At 38.5% G+C, this 19,880-nt stretch overlaps 1 protein-coding gene across 1 annotated transcript; it reads right to left on the bottom strand.

Annotated features, from left to right (window-relative positions):
- Positions 1 to 102: 102 nt before the first annotated feature.
- Positions 103 to 14,427, bottom strand: LOC110783928 (DDB1- and CUL4-associated factor homolog 1). Its single transcript, XM_021988315.2, has 14 exons — positions 14,078 to 14,427; positions 8,740 to 8,821; positions 8,465 to 8,581; positions 8,198 to 8,379; positions 7,212 to 8,112; positions 6,987 to 7,093; positions 6,448 to 6,868; positions 5,688 to 6,290; positions 5,426 to 5,605; positions 4,772 to 5,314; positions 4,406 to 4,516; positions 2,988 to 3,106; positions 1,289 to 2,897; positions 103 to 1,069 (listed from the first exon to the last, which is right to left on the bottom strand). The coding sequence occupies exons 1-14, from the start codon at positions 14,341 to 14,343 to the stop codon at positions 392 to 394; spliced, it is 5,919 nt and encodes a 1,972-aa protein (XP_021844007.2). The 5' UTR covers positions 14,344 to 14,427; the 3' UTR covers positions 103 to 391.
- Between the last annotated feature and the right edge of the window lie 5,453 nt (positions 14,428 to 19,880).

The following is a 19,880-nucleotide window of genomic DNA, read 5'->3' as shown; positions in this document are numbered from 1 at the left end:
TTATACTATGCGTTTATCTTGTGGCATTCCCGTATCGAGGACGCGGACGCGTGGCAAAGAGAGATTATGTCATTTTTTTGGTATATCAGTAGACAATGTAACTTACAAAGCAACAAAAGAGCAATCATATTAGTTAAATTATTGACGACACTACTTGACATTAATGAAATCAAAATCCTGAACAGGAAAAGAATAGCTAGCTACCCATCTCTTTATCTCTCTCTATAATGACTCTTGGAAGAAGGTAGGCGATACGCGATATATGTGTCCTAAACTAACTATAGTTACAAGACCGAATACCAAACCCTATTTTTCCATTTGAGATAATGGTAACCCTGTATGGACCTTTGAAACCCAACAACTCTCCTTACCCTAATCAGGCAATTTACCATTACATGAATTCATCCCCACTGCTATAAGATCCCATCATGTCGCTGTCATCATCGTCATCTTCATCCCCTTCTGTCAAAAGCTCGAGAATCCCACCCCCTACATCATAACCGCCACCATCTACCAAGAAGTCGCCATCATCTTCATCATCATCATCATCGCTCCCGGTATCGTCGTGATCATCACCGTCACTATCACCGTCTCCGTCAAGATCTGGGCCTAAAATGGGATCTAGATCCACATCATCTTCATCATCGTCGTCGTCATCTTCATCCTCCTCACTTTCAACATCATCGGGATCGGAGTCGTCATCGGGAGGTCTTCTGCGACCAATCTCGTAAACCCTAGCAGATGAGAACATCTCATCCTGGTCATCCATAGTGACCAACCCAACGAATGAATCTGTTGGCTCGGCTGCAAAGTCTAGAACAGCCCGATCCACGGGGATGGTGGCAATATCAGAGTAGTTCACAGCATCCAATGTGCGAAATGCAGAAAACAGTGGATGTTTGCAACGACGAGTGTGAACCGACGACATTATATCGTCAAGATTCCTCCTCAATATGGCATAAATGACATCCCCACTACTGTTAAATGTGATTACAGTTTGGTCAAGAGAAGGCACACTTCTAAGAAGCCTGAAGTTCCGCAGATCCCAAACTTCCGAGTTTATAATAACCTGCAACAGTATACAAAATTAACTTTGTCATGGAATGAACATAAATCACAACAAAAGGAGATGAGCATACACCACATCAGGAAATTACAAACCTAAGATGTACCCACAAAACCAGGACAATACAACTAAAATTAAAATCAACCAAGACACCCATGATAACGGAAAACAAAATTGGCAACAGTTCTTAAAATAACAGCATGGGTAGTTGTTAGTGTTCACCTCATTTCCGGCAGGATGAAAGCCGCCACCACCATAATCTGTGAACTGGTCAAATCGATGGACAGGACCAGAAACCCTTCGATCCCATAAGACACCATTCCAAAGCAACATTGTATCTGAAGGACTAAAGTGTAAAATAGAGTATGCATTACCTCGACCAGAAAAACCAGAAGATGTATCTGACAGTTTCTGATCCAACTGGTGTGTTGCCACATCATACAAGAGAATTTCTCGTTGAGATGTTTCACTAGGTAAGGCTGCAAAACAAGTCCCAGCGTTGCCAAACCTAGCAGCCTTACATCCTTCAAAAGTTTGGATAGGCCCACCTGAAATCGAAGATGCATCCCACAACTTCACATCAAGGGAGCTGGAAGAGAGCACTAGATGAGTCGTATTAGAAGGATGCGACTGAACAAGTGTTAAAGGAGTCTGATGGCTGGTACAAGTTTCCAAAATATTATTACTATTGGTGTCAAAAATTTTGAGCTCTCCAGAATGACTTCCAGAAGCAATCTGGGAAGAGTCACCAAGAAATGTCATGCATGTCAGAAGGGCAGCAGCATCATCTCTACAGGTTCGCCATGGCCTGAACCGGCTGTACACAAATTGACGATCTTTCCTACTTCCATGGATCCCACCATACATACTTCTGAATTCACGAGTAGAAAGGCGAGCAGTCACATTCGATGGAGCATCAAGGCTTCGTCTATGTTCAGGACAAACATGAGGGTGTAAGAGAGAAAGGGGAGGTAGAGTAGTTATGGGAGCAGGACACTGGCGATGCTGATGCTTCAAGTACTGAACAACAATAGAGTCTAAGGTCAGCCTTTCAGAGTTGGCAGGTTGTAAATCACCTAAAAGCCCTGGATGGGAGGGAGGAAGAGGAGAATCATTGTACTGACCATCCTCAAAATTCTCAACCTGGCCAGCTAAAGGTGTTTGCCGCCCATACAAATCCTTGAAGCTAGAATTTGGGGTAGCAGCACCTGACAAGTCGTTTAAAAGACTTCCTCTGCGAATGCTATTTGGAGTTTGGAATACAGGAGATTTTAATCCGTGATCACCGGCATTCAACCGTTTTGCAGACGAGGCTAAAACAACCTCCTTCAGCTCTGTAAGCTTCCTTTTCATAGGCAACACTATTGGGGTTTTCACATGAGCATCAGCATCAGAAGTCATTTCCAAAGCTGGTACAGGAGTTTCTGATGGAACTGCAGGTCCCAGGTCCCTTCTTGAACTACTGTGTGCCTTGCTCACGAAAGGTGTTTGCATCTCCGCATATGAAGGCCGACCCTTTGATCGGCCACTGAAGCTAGATGAAAAAAATAGAGGCTTCTTCTTTACAGAGACAGCCGAATCACATGTTAAGTGGGGTTCCTCATTCTGGGTCAGCATCTTTAACCTGTTGTTGAGAAATCCACCAGGAGCCCGGCCATATGGCCACTGAATCTGTATAGATGGCATCTCCTGTACAGAAGCATGGTGAGCAAGAGATGATGGTGCAGATAAGGATGGCAGAGGTGTCAACTGTGCCTCTTTCATCAGTGTAGCAGCACTAGAGGATAAACCACAAGCCTGTAGGTGTTCATGCATAAGCAGCAAGAGTTCCCTAACAAACAAAATACCAAAAGGTCACAAATATTAGAGCAAACTATACAAAAAAAAAACGTAGGATCAGAATCAAGCAAATATAAGATACCTTGAATGGTATGTAATAGGGGTAGCTGCAGCAATAGCAGCTCTCTCTATACGCCTTAGTGTAGGGGTAGCGGCATCAGTAGCAGCTAAAGTACTTGCGCGGCCTGAATTCGTCACAATCTGTTGATCAAGAGAGCAAAAATCTCTGGTAAACATATTATACAACTTTTAAGCATGCCAAATGCAAATTCACTGATGAAAATATGGACAGCGTGTATGGATATCAGCACAGAAAAGGCATCAGGAAGCAAGAGAATAAAGGCTGCCTTTTCTTCCCATAATAAAGAAAAGGCCTCCAAAGATTATTTGGGAAACATTATGGACGATCATCAGAATGATCATAAAGTTTCTACTGGCCTTTCAATCCCATACTGATTACTGACCTTAAACAGAAGTCATTAAACAATTAGCCAAGGTGTATTCTTGGTGAAAACAAGATACTTAGAAGTTGGAACTTAACCGTGCATATCGTTGAGTTTGCTTTAGAAAAAGTCCATTGAATTTAAATTGGCACCAGTCCACTTTTGATATAGTGAAAGGTCTCCTTTTCATAACCAACATCCACCTTATTACAACACATTCAGAATATTCATGCTGAGGAAAGAACCGAAAGACGTAAACTTCCAGCTGATGCGCATTGCAGGCTACAGAACTTGATCAATGTGAAAGTTATGGCCTGCAAAGCTGCAATCGCTAGAATGCTATCTAATACAACAACAAAAAACTGTATCCTAGACCAATTGCTTGTTTTATTTGCCTAACTAGCCTCCTAATTATTGTATGGAGATCTAACACTTCACCAACGAATAGTTTTCTCCTCCCAGCCGTCCCAACAGATCCAATGCAAGAAAGGCTTGACATGCCTTTGAGAGAGCACATATCCACAACAACAACAACAACAAAGCCTTAGTCCCAAAATGATTTGGGGTCGGCTAACATGAATCGTCGTAGGATATCATCATTGTCACCAATCAAACAAAAAAGGAGCAAGAAGTAATAAGAAAAACAAGGAAGAGAGTGGAATTAATGAAAGTAAGAAAGGGAAAAATGTATATATATTATAGAAGAAATATTGTAAGAGATAATAAAAAATAAGTAAAGTTTAAAATAAATGAATAAGTAAAATAAGTATATTTCAAAATAGCATGTAAATTAAAAAAAATTAAAAGAATTCTAAAAATAAAAAAAACTCTTGAGATAATATGCAAGTGCAATTTTCCTCGAAGCATCAATTTCAAAATTTCCCAATTTACACATTGAAATTCCATGAATAAGCTGATATTAAAGTAGTTAGTAAATCATGCACCGCGGCTGTAGCAATATTCTAAACTAACAAAGCTTGTTTCCAACAAGACAATACAGAAGTTGAGACAAACAGATAAGACAAAATATGCAACTAGAGCACTGATCATTACATACCGCAATTAACTCAATAGCTGCCTGTGTAAGCTCTGTTTGCCACCGGTTCTGCTCAGTTCCAGGGTTCTGGTTTCCCAAATCTCTTATCACTTCTGACAACTTTTTGCCAACCTAAAAAACCAGTTATAAAGGAGATAATGAGTTTTGAGTCATACGAACGTCACCTTTTTGCTTCACGGAAAATAAATCACAAACCAAAAAACCTAATTATTCTACTAGCATTAAAATCCTATGAATTATGTGTTTGCAGCTTATGCAAGTCATGCATTTTTTGAATACACACATTTTCACCCATCAACAAACCAAATGATACTGAACTAGAACTGTCTGTCAAAGAACAGTCTTATACAAAGAAATTGTCTTTACCTGGAGCTTTGTCAATATATGTGCAATAGTATCATCCCTGGCCAAGCCAAGCAAAACTCGGCACGCTAGTGCACGTAAACAATCAAGAGTTGCTGGAGGCAATACCACACGGGTTTGAAGGAGTTGCAGAAGAACCTTAATGCCATTATTGGAACGAACAGCCTCTCTTGCTTGGCGATATCCTTGTTCTAACTGAGCAGCAAGGCCAGCACAACCAGCTCCAGCACCCAAGGAAATTCTACGATCTCCAACTAACCCGGAGGCTATGTTTGGAGATGGGCTTTGCATGATATTATTCGTAGACAGACCCCGTTCTGCAGTACTGGGTTCACCATTTCGCTCTCTTGCTTCATTTTGACCGGGCACAGGATGCGATCGATCAGAGACACTCCTCTCTGTATTTCTATCTCTAGTCTCTGTAGAAACATTTGAAGTTTGGACTGAAATAGATTGCTGATTTTGTGCAAGGAGAGGCGATTTATTGCTGATTGATGGTGGAGGGCAAACAAGGTTGATCAACACATTTAATGCCTGCTGAATAATCTAATAGTTACAGACACAAAAAATAAGCAAAGCATTAGTCGTAGCCATAAGGAAAGATCATAATAACTCCACCCCTCAGTACTTAGCATAGAACAACAATAGTGAACTTACATCAGGGTCTATATAGCCAGGCCCACTAGCAGCATCCAAAATGACAGCTATCCCAACACGATCATTGCTTAAAGTGGCAGTAACGATCAATTTCCGGCCATATGGTACTATTGTAACAATATGCAAAATACCCAACGCATATTGAAGCAAGTCGTGCAGATAACGCTCAACAGGTGGAGCCTATATTAATAGAAGTTAGTAATATGTTTCAAGTATCAAGAAATTAAGGGAAAAAACTTCAAAAAAGAAGAAAGAAAAACACCTGACACAGCTCCAGCATTGTCACGTGTCCATTACAAGCTAAAAATCTCTCAACTGCTGGCCATCTAGCTCTGACCAAAGCAGGACCAAGCTTCCGGTCCTTTTGTATCAGAAGAAAAACTGCATCCATGGCTTCATTGCTTATGTCAAGAGGCTTATAGCCAGCTCTAATGCTTGGAATATGACGAGCTATGCTTCGATTGCTTTTATTAGGACGGACAGTATCCACCAGCAACAACAGCTGTGCTCTAAAATACTGTCGCAAAGCAACACAAGTGTGATAAGCTATCTGTTTTTCAGATGATGTAAGTACATCAGCATTTGATCGATCATTTCTAAGTGCTCCTGGGGCTGAAGCACCCAAGGTCCCTGAATTAACTCCTGATCTTACAGAAGCAGCATCACGCAAAAGACCAAGTGATTTCTGCAAACCATCCTGTGCATCAAAAACATCAAGAATAGCTCTGAATACAAATGCAGCGGCGAAGAATAAAGCTGCATTTTTTCGGGCCTGATCCTGCGGGCACTCCAGAAGCTGTAGACCCAACTCAACCAGCCTACGAATTACATCAGAGGGCAGAGCACAAACACGCTCCATGATGCCCTAAAACACAGATTTCAGAAGAATGTTTTGACGTTAATAGTTTGGGGAAAGTAAAAAAGAAACTGAAAACAAACATGGAGTTGAAGGAAACATTACAGAATAGATACTGAAAGGCCTGAAATATTGGTAAGGCTAACCGGATACTGAAATATATTACCTGAAGAGACCCAATAGTAAACAAGCAAGAAGAAAGGCCAAAGAAAGTGTGGAGGACTCTTGGTACAGCAAGCAACTTTTGGATGCCACCCCGATCCACAAACACTGCAGCGAATTTTCTATGAGCAGCTAAAGCACATATCAGCTTCAACACTTCAGGCAGGGAAGAGACAATTTCTGATTCCTTTTTTTCTTTGGAATATCTCTGTAATAATGCTAGGGAAACATCTACCCCCTTCTCATGCAGCACAGGCCCCAAAACTTCAACATATTCTCCTAAGAGCACAAGACACTGGATGCAATACTTCTCCATTTGCTGTGCAAGTGTATCACTATCTGGGATAAAAAATTCTATATCATCGTTCTGATCCGGCTCAGCAGCTCCATCTTTTGGTAAATCCACACTGGCATTGTCAGAGTTCCTACAATCAACCACTTACTCCTTTTAGCATCTCTAAAGAAATCCACAAAATAAAGCATCAAACACAATAAATAAAATAATGCAACTTGTAACATATAGCGAGACTAAAAAACAACTACCTTGAAACTTCATCTGTGTTAGCTGCATGGCCTGCATCAATAACAGTGGATGCTGCTCTTGAAGCTGCCAAAAATGCAGCATCTTCGCTATTTGTAGCTGCGAACTCCTATTAGTGCATAAAACCACAAAGTTAGAATGTGTTCAACATGAAAGGAACAAAAAATTTGGGGGGTGGGGGTGGAGGTGGCTTTGAGAGGGAGAGGGTGATTTGTCAAATTGCTTACATCCATTGCAGCACTTTTCACAAGTTCAGCAGCAGCCTCTCCAGCAACTTTGATAGCTTCTATTGGTGCGTCGACAGCTCTTGCTTCAGCTTCAGCAGATCTAACAGCAGTTTTTATAAGATCTGAGATGTCCTTGGTGCCTATTCTGCACTCATAGATGCATTCATCAATATCTTCTCTATCCACTGCCTTGCCTTCAGCAGTTGTCCTGCCTGAGCTTTTCTTATTATCAGTCCCTCGTTTACCATCCAAGTTTCTAGTTGTACTTCTCTCCCTACTACTACGCAATTGCCCCCCACGGCTTCCTGACCCAGGAGACATAATAGGCTGTTCAGGCTCTATAGTACTTTCATTAACCCTGGTTTTCCCCCTGGACCTCATCCACCGGTTCACTCTACGTCTGGCAGAATCATCTCTTGTGCTTTCATTATAATCCTCATCATGCAAGGATCTCCCAGGTCCGTTTCTTTCCCCAATTTTCAACCTCCCATCAAGCACATCCCGCCCACGCCAACAACCCTCTCCATCAATATCTGCATCATGAATGTCAACCTCTTCAGCCAATCCATCAGGTGGCTCTGCATTAATCCATTGTTCTTCTCCATGCACCTGCCAATTAAAGCTTCTATCATGGTCCCTCTCACCAACTAAATCTGCTGAACCTCCATCTTCTTGTATCCTGGAATCATCTAGAGAAGCAGCCTCCAGCGATGGTCGTAACCTGGCACGACTTTCATCTCTACCTCTTCCTCCGCCTCCAAGAGAAGCACTTTTACTGTCCAGCACATGAGTTGTGTCTTTTTGACTAATACTTGTCTCACCCAGGACCCGATTTCGAAGACAACGCATCAGCTTAGCCGACAAACCAGAAGTTAAGACATCTTCAACAACTTGACTACCACTGCCAGTATAATGACGTTCAAAAATTAATTGGCAGCATCAGGAAAAATATACAGTAAAAAACAAAATATGGCATATGGACTTACCTGGTTAAGCCTAACGCGAGTAGGCCTGTAGAGTAGGTCTTGCGCATATCAAAATCTGAGCACTTTTTCTCACCAAATTGCTGTTTCCATAAGCCACCATCACCACAGGAATCTCTCGCACTGTCATCCAGCACCCAATTTTTTATGTTTTCCGTAACAGCATCTTCAAAAACATGGGGATACTGCAGGAATATTACAACTGTTTAGTAGATTAAAATACCCATGTGCTGCATGGCAACAAAGAAAGCAAAGATAATAATTTATTACCATCCAAGTTACCGAACAGCTAAGAAGCACCCTCGCCGAAGCAGCCTGGATAGATGTTGAGTATCTAGACTCTGATAGATATTTTGATGATATTAATTCAAAGAATTCATCATTTTCCTGAACAAAATAACAATTCAGATTCTGACAGTTAAGAGAATTTTTCAAACAAAATAAACTAAAATATTAAATCAAACCCATAATAAATATATGGAGTCTATGAATCTATGATGAAAGAGACTATGAAGTTTATGCTACTATAGTCCTCAAACCATTACCCGAACTATATTACCCAAGCGGCCAATACTGTGTGAAGCCCGTGTTTGATTGGAGGACGAATGATCTGCCTCTTCCATGTACCTGTATCAATGAGTGTGATAAACAGTTATTCAAAAGCTACGAATACTGAAGATTTTCCATCATATTCAATCACAATAAAATGCAGGAAAGAAAGAACAAAACTAATTGCAGATACTTTATATAAGAGAATGTATGTGAGATATAATGGAGCTGTGAAATCTACCTCCCTAGAACACATTACCAACCTTAATATACCAAAAATCCCACACCCAAGGGAGAGCGAGAGGGAGGGAGGGAGGGGGGAGAGAGAAAGAGAGAGCAAACAAGAAACCAGAATAACATTCTTCACTACAGCATGTAGCGCAAAATATATTCCATGCATAACCGTAAGCACAAAAGCAGTCCCACAGACCACAATTTAGGCGTTACAGTTTAACATGGAAGCAGATGATCAATTTTCCTTCTTCAACGCCCGTATGCTCCAACTACCACTGAAAGTGCCCGTTGGCAAACTTATTTAAGATGACCATTATTTATAACAAACATCTGAATAATTACTGCGTATACAAAACATTACATAACCTCTTACCTTAACGCAATAAACAACAAAAAAGGGCATTGTTATAGATGTGATTGTGTTGTAGTTCAAAGTAAACAGTCAAAGAACCATTTCAATCACCAAACTTGTAACAAATTGAACCATATATTAAGTCGAAAACACAAATGCAAATTTTGACACCAAAGTTTCGACTTGTGACACTGACGCAACAAATCCATGATGGTTATGATTTCACATGAGTGGGGGTGTGAGATGTTTATTTAAGGGGTAGGGAAGGGGAGGAATACTCTTTGTGTTCAAGACCCAACCATTTGTGGAGCAAAGAAAATGAATGTCACACCAGCATGCTGACATCAGCACACACCTTTTTGCTGTAACAGACCTTGAGCTTCCAAGGACTCGTACAAGATTAGCAAAATATTGCATCTCATTGTTGGCTGCTTAGTTGAGAATTATACCCAAGTTCTGACTTGCAACACTCTTGCCATTAGCATTGTTGAATCCCAATTACTAAAGACAATAATCTCTAGATGTGAAAGGAAAACTGCCACAAACCACCAACCAACAGAACACACTCCAGAAATTTCAAAGGGAAAATGAGACACAAACTATAGCACTAAACCCTTATTCAACTGTTTCTCCAGCGTTTAAAGCACTATGAACTGCCTCAAGCAGAGCTGTCAATCCAAAATCAACCCAATTTAAGCATCTCGACAACTACCTCCACGCCTACACATCCACCTCTCCCCACCCCACCCTTCCAAAATAAATTGTTCTTGCCCTCTCGGCAAGTCATATTCGTATTCTCTTCATATATTCTACCCAAAGCATCATGGCTCATGTCCCATCAGCTATCCTTCTACCCCTCCCTCTATCCAACTCACACACCACGGAGCAAAAGCTCCTGGAGCCTAGGATAGGCACAGGCACGCGACTTTCGTAGGTGAGGCACACCAAAAGTGCTGATAACATTAGAAATTATATCTAAAACAGATTCGTATCAAAACTACGTAACATTAATAACCATAATAGTAGTGATAATAATACATAAATTGACAAAGGAAAGCATAATTTGTTTCGTTTATGGGAGGCATAATAATAGTATATGATTGGAAATTTGGAATTTATTGGGCTTGATCATCACCTGATTTTGAGAGAGTAAACTTACCGGACATGATTAGAACTTATAGACCTGATCTTAGTTTTGAAAGGTGTGAAACGCACCAAGGTGCAAAAAATACATGGAGCCCTAAGAACAAGGCGCAAGGTGAAGGCGTTCCCCTTCCGTAGGCAAGGAAACAATTTATTTTTATTTTTATTTTTGAATTTGTTTTCTATAAAAAAAAATCAAAATAGTACTTCCTCTGTTCTTTTTTAAATGACACAATTATTTAGGCACGTTTGCCAATGCACGATTTCAAACGTTAATATCTCCAATTATAGATAAGAGAAAATTATAAGAAGTTGATATTTAAAAAATATTTACTGAGACGAATCCAATAAGACCCCACACGACTATGTTTTTTCTTAAGTATAAACCACAAAATGAAGTCAAAGGAGGTTGTGTGAATAGTGTCAAAAACTCAATTGGGTCATGTAAATAAGAATGGAGGAAGTATTACGCTATTGCTTGTTGTTGCAAAGGGGTAAAATAGCAATTATAGTAAAATTAAAATCCTTTTTGGAAGGGAAAAAAGGCTGAAAGGGAACTTAGAAAGGCTCAAGTGACTAAAAAGTTGACTCTTTAATTAGATTCACAAAGGATGTGCGCCATTCTTACATAACACAGTTCCTTTAATTATGAAATGAGGGGTTTGCATAACTTGGTGTCTAAAAGAGACAGGAAAAAAACAAATTATTGGACATTAAGTTTTAGGTTCACTCAAAGTAGTCGTATTTCATAAAAGACTAGCTTGAGCTTGAAACAACAAGCATGCTCCGAGACTAAAAAGGGATTAATTAAGAAATATGCATAATCCAATCAAGAAAATCTCAAACTCAACCTCAAGGTTAACCCAAGTTTGAAACTAACGCCAAGAAAGCCTAGCTTAATCAACATTTGGCCCTAATCAACTTAACCTTGTGACCAACCTAGAAAAGTTTTACACTTGATTGCTTTAGTAACAACTTATAGCCCTTTGTTATCGGATTAAATCATAATAACTTATGTACCTTACAAAAATATTTAAGTCTAGATGTCCATGAACACAAAAACTTTCCCTAGAGGAAGCCAATAATTTGGATTATAATGCCATCAATAAACAGAAAAAAGATAAAAATTTATAACCTTGGAGTGCATATATTACAACTTTCGTAACACGTACTTGATTATACCCTGCAACTTGTTCTGGATAAGTTCAAGGAATCAAGTATCATTCTTAAAGAGCATCAAACAATTATGTTTAAGCCCATGTGAATAGCAACATTACTTTTGTGCCCTTTTATCTTATTGATCAGTTGTAGGGGAGGGGGGACCTAAAAATTTGTTAAGAGTATGGTACTATGTATGAGTATCATAGTTATACATTCTCTAGAAGAAATTTTGCTAGTGCAACTTAATTCTCTCCGTCTGGTTAGAATGGTAGATTGTAATCAATAGAATGTTACATGATAGAAAAGCACATCCTAGGCGAGATCAAGCTGCCAATGGCTATTGTTCAAGAAAATTAAACCAATAGTCATGATGAACTCATTTGCTCGAAACCACATCATATCCAAGTGCACATGGAATCAGGGGATAGAGAGTAGCTTAAATGTATACAATTCGTTTATTCAAAAGTTTTTGCTCAAGCACTTATTTCTTATCCACCATAATAATGAACCATATGGCTCAATCTGCAACAAATAACCCAAGTAACCCACATAGATACATTTGAAACAACAAGCTCTTTTTCAAGTACTTATAGCTTTCCTCTAAGGCTGGTAAAACCAAAGGAAGGAGAAAAAAATCACAAAGCCTGAAATTTGACTGTAAGGACAGAATGCCAAGTCAGTCATACTGTCATAGGCTTTCTTTGACCAGACCATTAAATCGAATTATTTTCCGGCATATAGGACAAAACAGAAGAAGCATATTACTAGTTCAAAGAAAAGTTCAATCTTCAATCAGAGGTAAAGAGAAAATAACAGGTAAGTACCTAAACCCCCCTCATTCAATTAAGGCAGACAGGGCCGTTACTGGTGTTTTGGTGGCCCATCTGAGAAAAAATAAATTGGAGCCCATGGTTTTAAAGGTATCGGGACAAAAAGAGTGCTCGTAGATGTGGTGTACTTTTTTATTGAAAAAATGTGTCGTTAAATCATCGCCTATTCACTTCTCGAGACTTAATATTAGTCTACATTTAATTAAACTAGCAAAAAATATTAACTCTATTCAAAAAAATATTAAGGCTTTTACACTTTCGAGCTTGTACCATTAAGCATGAATTGCATTCTAATATTTCAAAAACTAATCATCAAGCTAACATAAGACAAAGTCTATAACAAGATTAACAACATGACATCTCCAAATCTCAAAATTGGATGGAATAAAAGTTTTAAAAAATGGGAGGGAGAATGAAATTTAAAATTGAAACAACAATGATATAGTAACGGATCATACAAGAGTTTTAGCAAGTCAGTAATAATTTTTGAAGTACAGTAAACCAAAATTCAAATCTTTTTTCTAATTCACAAATTAAAACAAGAAGTGTGATTAGATTAACAAAAGAAGAAGAAATCATTAGGATTGTAAGGATTGTGCATGGCTCTTTTGTTTTGGTGTTCTGTTAGATTCAAATTGGGCAATTGAGAAATATCGGCAGAGTTGGCAAATGAGAAATGACAAAAAAGAGTTACAACGAATCTATATAAATGTGAAAGAAACAAACAAATTAGGGAAAATTGACGTTGATGGGAGTTGAACCGCGACCCTTTGTAGCAGGCCAAGTTATGTTGTCATGAACTCACACGAACCAAACCACTAGGCTACCTTGCTGAATGTATACACCTTTGCACGGGAAGTACTTCATAACTTATTATGATTGGGTTAAAAGATAGATATTGGGCCTTTTTCTCTGGGCCAGGGCTACCTTGGACGGGCCTGAAGGCAGACAGTAAAATCTCTCATCACAGGAGATTAAGGCAAACAGTAAAATCTCTCATCATAGGAAAAGGTAGGATCTCATTCGACAGCAGCCATCCATAAAAACTCCCTCTATTTTCCGGTGAAAATAAATCAATAAATTAACTCCTCCGACCCCCATTCACAATGATATGACTCAGTGAGTGAGCTTAGACTTAGATTCTATCTTAAAGGTTACGGGCACTAACTCTGTTTCCACGCTTCGCCTGGCCTAAATGAGCATCGATCTGATTCGCCGTGGAGATCATTGCAACTCACAATAAGACCCAACTGAACCTCATTTACAAAAACACCGGGTGACAAAACCATCACAACGTCACAATAAAACCAAATTAAACCTCACTACAATCATCACCAGGTGTATTATATAATAAATTAAGAATTTCAACAATTTGATAGTTTCAAATATCAACCACCTACATAAGTTTTCCTCTTTCTTTATTCAATTATTATTTAATTAATAAATTCACGAACTTAAAAAATCAAGAATTGCAACTTCATCACTACACAGTATCACTAACACTATCAATATCAAACATCCAGTATTTCATAAAATTAATAAAAAATTAAAAATCATAAATTAGAACTGAATACAAAAAAAATTCAAAAATTAATTCAAAAAATAAAAAGAAACCTGGATTCCTGAGTTTCAAGGAGAGAAGCAAGGGCATGAAGAGCTTTCAAATTAGGGTTATCAGGAGAAGAAGTAATTATTTCCATAAACTTCTGAGCTTTGGAAACCGAAACATCATCCTCCTCATCCTCTTCATCATCATCCTCCACCTCTTCGCCGGCAGCAGAATCCTCTGTCTGCTCTGGCGGTGGTGGCGGTGACGGCTGCGGTTGTGATTGCGACGAAGACGGAGGTTCTTCCACGGACGACGTCGTCGCCTCCATCATAGCGATTTTGTCGGGGGAGCTGAGAGAAAAATAGGTGAGTTTCTCTCTCCTATTATTTTCGAAGGGAGGTGTCTGTCGCAGTGAAATATGTCTAGGGATGGAGAGAGATGGAAATTCGAATTTTCGGGACCGGGTTTGGTGTGTGTTGGCCCGGGTTTTTTTTCTTTTCGGGTAGGCCTTTTTAGAAATCGGTACTATTTTTTTATTTTAGAATGTTCTACATTTCTACAACTTCATGCCTTTCCGACTACTCTCTTCGTTTTCGAATATTAGTCTCTTTTAAAATCTTGCAACTCTTCACAGTTGAAAATAATTTTCTACGGACTAGATTCCTTTTAATACGTATTTCAGAATATGTTCTTGTGAGATAATTATTTTGTTCATCCCATTTTGTAGTTTAATAATATCAAAATTTTATATTTTTTAACGTACATATTTGGAGATATTTAGTTATTTACGTCTAAATATTGAGTTAAAACGGGTGAAAAACTCAAAAAGGAACTAATATTTAAGAACAGAGGGAGTAGTAATTTTCTTTGAAAGTTAACGAAATTGAGATTATGATATATTAGGGTACTCCGTAATAGATTTCATTTCAAGTTGGGTCGAGTTTATTTTAATGTTCTTCGTGGTAAACAATTTTGGATATAGCTAATTTAATTATTAGGCCCCATTTTGTTAGTGTTTTTGGTTTTCAAATTTCTATTTTTTATAAATCTAGAAATAAATATATAAAAATAATGAAAAATAGTCGTTTCTATTTTCAAAATCATCAACATCTATATTATTAAAGTAGAGTGACGGGAAACGAGGGAGCTCCAAACTCCAATTTCTCAATTTTCATTAACCGTTGTATTAGGAAATGTCATCAACTTTGTTTTTTCAAAAACAATAAATCAACCTCTGTAACACCCCAACAATTCCCATTTTCTAAAATAACCCTTCTTAAATATAACTGTATGGAATTATCAAAATATTATCGCACGTGTGAAAACGTAACGGCTTATTCAGAATTTTGCAGCGGAAAACATAAAACTAACTTTTAGGTTCATAAATAATCTATTACATTTTAGGTCCAAAACCAATTAACTGAAATAAGGAAACACGAATAGTACGACAAATTTCAAATCCAAGTTAACAAATCAAATCACTTATAATTAAACAAATATAACTACAAGCTCTCTAATCCCGATCCCAATGATGCATCATCTTCAAACCTGTAGATGGGCAACGCTTATTGATCCTTAGAGACTGCTCACCAAAGATGGGTCATCACAGGATCAATAGGCATAGCCATGATCAACACACACAAACAAAGCACGTAATCAGCAAAGCTGAGTACTACATACTAAAGCAATAATAATCCTAACATGATACTATTAAACATAATTAAGGGCAGACAAAACATGATAACCTGACGACCATACTTAACTAGACTAGGCTAGACTGGACTAGACTTTTATAACAATAATATTATTTTAATTGAAATAGGCAATGGACCGAGTTTTCTAGCTAGGCGAGGTACGGGCGCGACTCCGTAACCTCAGTGACCTGCGATATCGAGGAACGTTTGACTGAAAATAGGACGCGGTGATCAATCCGGTCCGAATGAAAGGCCATGGGCTACCACCATGAACCCCAACTCCTGTTTGTCCGTCACTTTAGACGTGCACAGTCTAAAGCTATTGCTACTCAGTTTCACTTTACATGATTTACAAATTGACACCCTGTTATGACTCAACAATCACATAAGGCATGCAACTCACATTTATTTATAACTGTTTTTATCTTGGAATTGAGTAAGTGATCACAAAGGCATCAAACAAGACTCATTCCAATTAACTCCAATCTTTTCTTTAATACTGATCAACCCCTGAATATGGGTATAAGGTTTCAACTTACTAAATAAGGTCCTCCGCCCTCATAAAGTAGTGAAAAGCTAAAAAGGGAACAACAATTAACTGATCTGAATTATATACTAAATAATCTAGTGTTCCCAATCAAACATGTTTGCATCAATCTTCCATACTAACATGTTATAATCCTCAAAATGCAATAAAGGTTTAATATGTTCATCCAACAGTATCAAACATGCAATTTCAACCTGACTAAGTTCATCCACAACATTAACATAACCAAGTTCATCAATAATTCAACATGGTTTCAACAATTAGCACACATTCCAAGCACACAGGTATGTACGTACCTTGTGTAAACAAACTGATAGGCCACTTTAACACTTTCAAAAGTCGCCTAAAGAGAATTCTCCGCCTAAAACAACCAACAAGTAATCTCAATCAACTTCTAGTCATTGGCAACCGTAATAAAGCATTCTAAACGTATCATAAACATATTTAGAGCTTTCCCCAATCTCAAAACTTAAACATTTGCTTTCCTAGCATCATAATTATTGAACTAGTGATTGAAATTCGTTGAAAACTTTTGCAAACATCGTACTTTTAAATTTTCAGCAATATAAATTCATTTAAAAGCTTCCCCAAGGTCAACCTACGTTCCTAGTATCTCAAAACAATCAATTCAATAATCCATACTCAACCTATCATGATTAATAATTATAAAAACCTTGAATTTCATACTTTAAACAATCAAAAACCAATATTTCAATGTAACTTGATAATCTGAAAATTAATAACTTTATTATAAAATCCATATAATCTCAAATTTATAATTTAAATCACAAAACCCATAACTTTAATTCAAGAAAACATAATTCAAGTTAATAAATCATGATTAAGCCCTAATCTTAATTTTAATTAATCAAAACTGAAAATTAATTCGTTTTTAATCTCAACATCAAATCTGAAAATCATATTTACCATAAAAATTACAAATTTAATTTAAGAACATAATCTAAATTAACAAACTTTAATTTAAATATAATTAGTTACTTAGGGTTTAAGAAATAACCAAGAATTAAGGAGAGAGAAGAGCTGGACGGCGGGACGGCGGTGGCTCGCGGCAAAGGTTTACCGGCGACGGTGGCTGGGCCGCGGTGATGCTGGGAAAACGAAAAGGGCTAAGCTAATGGACAACGAAAAACAGCGGGGAGGAAAGGAACGAAAAAAAGAAAGAAAGAACAAGGGGAGGAGGAGAGATACCGAACGGTGGAGGAGGAGAACGTCGGTGGTCGGTGGCTGGGACGGCGGCGCGGTGGAGGTTGATGAAGCTGCTGGTCGAGAGGTTGAAGAAGGCTCCCTTTTCTCTCTTTTTTTTTTTTTCTGTTTTACGTGAATCGGGAAGGAGAAGGGGAGGGTTTTATTTTTTTGTTTGGGCTTTGCCCAATTGGGCTAGGAGTAGGATATCCTCAATGGGTTAGGACTTGTTTTCTAATTTCAATAGAACATGGTTTTGCAACTCGAATTCGTTTTAAAGTAAAACTCGGAAATACATTTTGATTTCATAATCATTAAAAGTGTTCGAAATGAAATAAAATAATTATATTTTCAATTATATTCGTTTCTAAAATCCGTAATTTATGTTTAAATATATATTAAATATATTAAATATTCGTTAAAATATATAAATAAAATGTATAAAATTACGGGGGATTACAATCTACCCCTCTTAAAAGAAGTTTCGTCCCGAAACTTGGCACGAAAATTCGCATATTTTTCCAAACTTTTCAACTTATTCTAATTGTAGAAGTACTTTGTACCACTCTTGAGCATTCTTTTGCCAACTAAGAGTTACTTGAAATACTCAAGAACACATTTTCTTATGCGGAGAATCTATTTACTTGCATCAACATGTAAAGGTTGCTAAAAATAAGTATAAAATGCATAAAAATACCAAAAAAAATAGGTAAAAGCGCGAATTTCTATCGCATTCTACCCCCCTTAAAGAAAACGAGTTACGCCCTCGTAACTCACCTCGGAAAATAACTCTGGGTACTTGATCTTCATTTCAGCTTCGGCTTCCCATGTTGCCTCTTCGTACTCGTGGTTCGACCAGAGCACTTTCACTATGCTGATGTCCTTATTGCGTGTACTGCGCACTTTCCTATCAAGGATTTTCACAGGCCTTTCCTCGTATGTGAGGCTACTATCGATCTGGATTCTCTCAGGCTCTAAGATATGACGCTCATCAGGGATATAGCGCTTTAGTTGGGAAATGTGAAACACGTCGTGCATCTTTTCGAATTCCATTGGCAAGGCTAACTTGTATGCTACTTTCCCTATTCGTTGCAGGATTTCATATGGGCCTACATACTTGGCACTTAGCTTGCCCTTTTTCCCAAATCTCATCACACCCTTGGTTGGTGATACTTTCAAGAACACTTTATCACCTACTGCAAACTCATCATCTCTTCTTTTCAAATCAGCATAACTCTTTTGCCTATCCTGGGCAGCTTGAATTCTAGCCTGAATCATTTTTACATTCCTGACAGTCTCCTCGATGAATTATGTTCCCAAAATTATATTTTCACTGAAATCATTCCAGCAGGTGGGACTTCTACACTTTCTCCCATAGAGTGCCTCAAAAGGTGCCATCTTAATGCTTGCATGGTAGCTATTGTTGTATGAAAATTCGATCAAGTCTAGATGGTCTTCCCAACTACCCTTAAAGTCAATCGCACAAGCCCTCAACATATCTTCCATAGTCTGGTTAGTTCTCTCAGTCTGACCATCGGTTGCAGGGTGGAAAGCAGTGCTCATTTTCAAAGTTGTCCCAAGGTTCAACTGGACCTTTTGCCAAAATTTCGAGAGGAATCTTGAGTCACGGTCTGAGATAATATCGGTTGGGACCCCATGCAACCTCACTACATGCTTAATGTATGTCCTTGTAAGCTGTTTCTTTTTCCAAGTCTCTTTAATCGGAATAAACACGGCTGATTTTGTTAGACGGTCCACAATCACCCAAATGGTATCATTTCCGTTCTTTGATCTAGGCAAGGCAGTAACAAAATCCATAGAAATGGAATCCCACTTCCATCCAGGCACTTCTAAAGGTTGAACTTTCCCCATGGGTCTTTTGTGGTCTATTTTGACTTTCTGACAGGTTAGGCATCTAGACACAAACTCCGCAACTTCCCGTTTCATATTAGGCCACCAATAGATTTGTTTCAGGTCTTTGTACAACTTGTCACCGCCAGGGTGCACCGAATATGGAGTATTATTCCCTTCTTCCATAAGACGTCTCTTGAGTTCTTCACACTTCTGCGGTACACACCATCTCCCTTTGAACCTCAAACTACCATCCTCATGAATCTTGAAATCCACTTCCTTCCCTTGACCCATCTTTTCTTTGATCTTCCCTAAGTACTCATCCCCAGCTTGACTTTCTCTAATCTCCTCGAATATGGACAACCCCAAGGATAATGCACTCAATTTTGCTCTGGTTTCCCCGGGATTTACTATTTCCAGGCTAAGTCTCTGCATGTCTCGACACAACTCTTCAGGCACTACCAAGACATTCATACTATGGCTAGATTTCCTACTCAATGCATCGGCAACTACGTTTGCTTTCCCCTCATGGTACTGGATGTTCAAATCATAGTCCTTGATCAACTCTAACCA

The sequence above is a fragment of the Spinacia oleracea genome, chromosome 1 (genome assembly GCF_020520425.1).
Source record: "Spinacia oleracea cultivar Varoflay chromosome 1, BTI_SOV_V1, whole genome shotgun sequence".
Lineage (NCBI taxonomy): Eukaryota > Viridiplantae > Streptophyta > Magnoliopsida > Caryophyllales > Amaranthaceae > Spinacia > Spinacia oleracea.
The sequence above is the reverse complement of the archived record's forward strand: the minus strand, read 5'-3'. Positions and strand labels throughout refer to the sequence as shown.

Bases quoted from the DNA above. Each gene is read 5' to 3' on its own strand.
- LOC110783928 (XM_021988315.2), bottom strand. From the start codon at position 14,343: ATGATGGAGGCGACGACGTCGTCCGTGGAAGAACCTCCGTCTTCGTCG. The intron at 6,869-6,986 runs GTAGTTGTTTTT...GGTTGATTGTAG, and splicing joins AACACAGATGAAGTTTCAAG to GAACTCTGACAATGCCAGTG. The intron at 4,517-4,771 runs GTAAAGACAATT...CTGGTTTTTTAG, and splicing joins ATATATTGACAAAGCTCCAG to GTTGGCAAAAAGTTGTCAGA.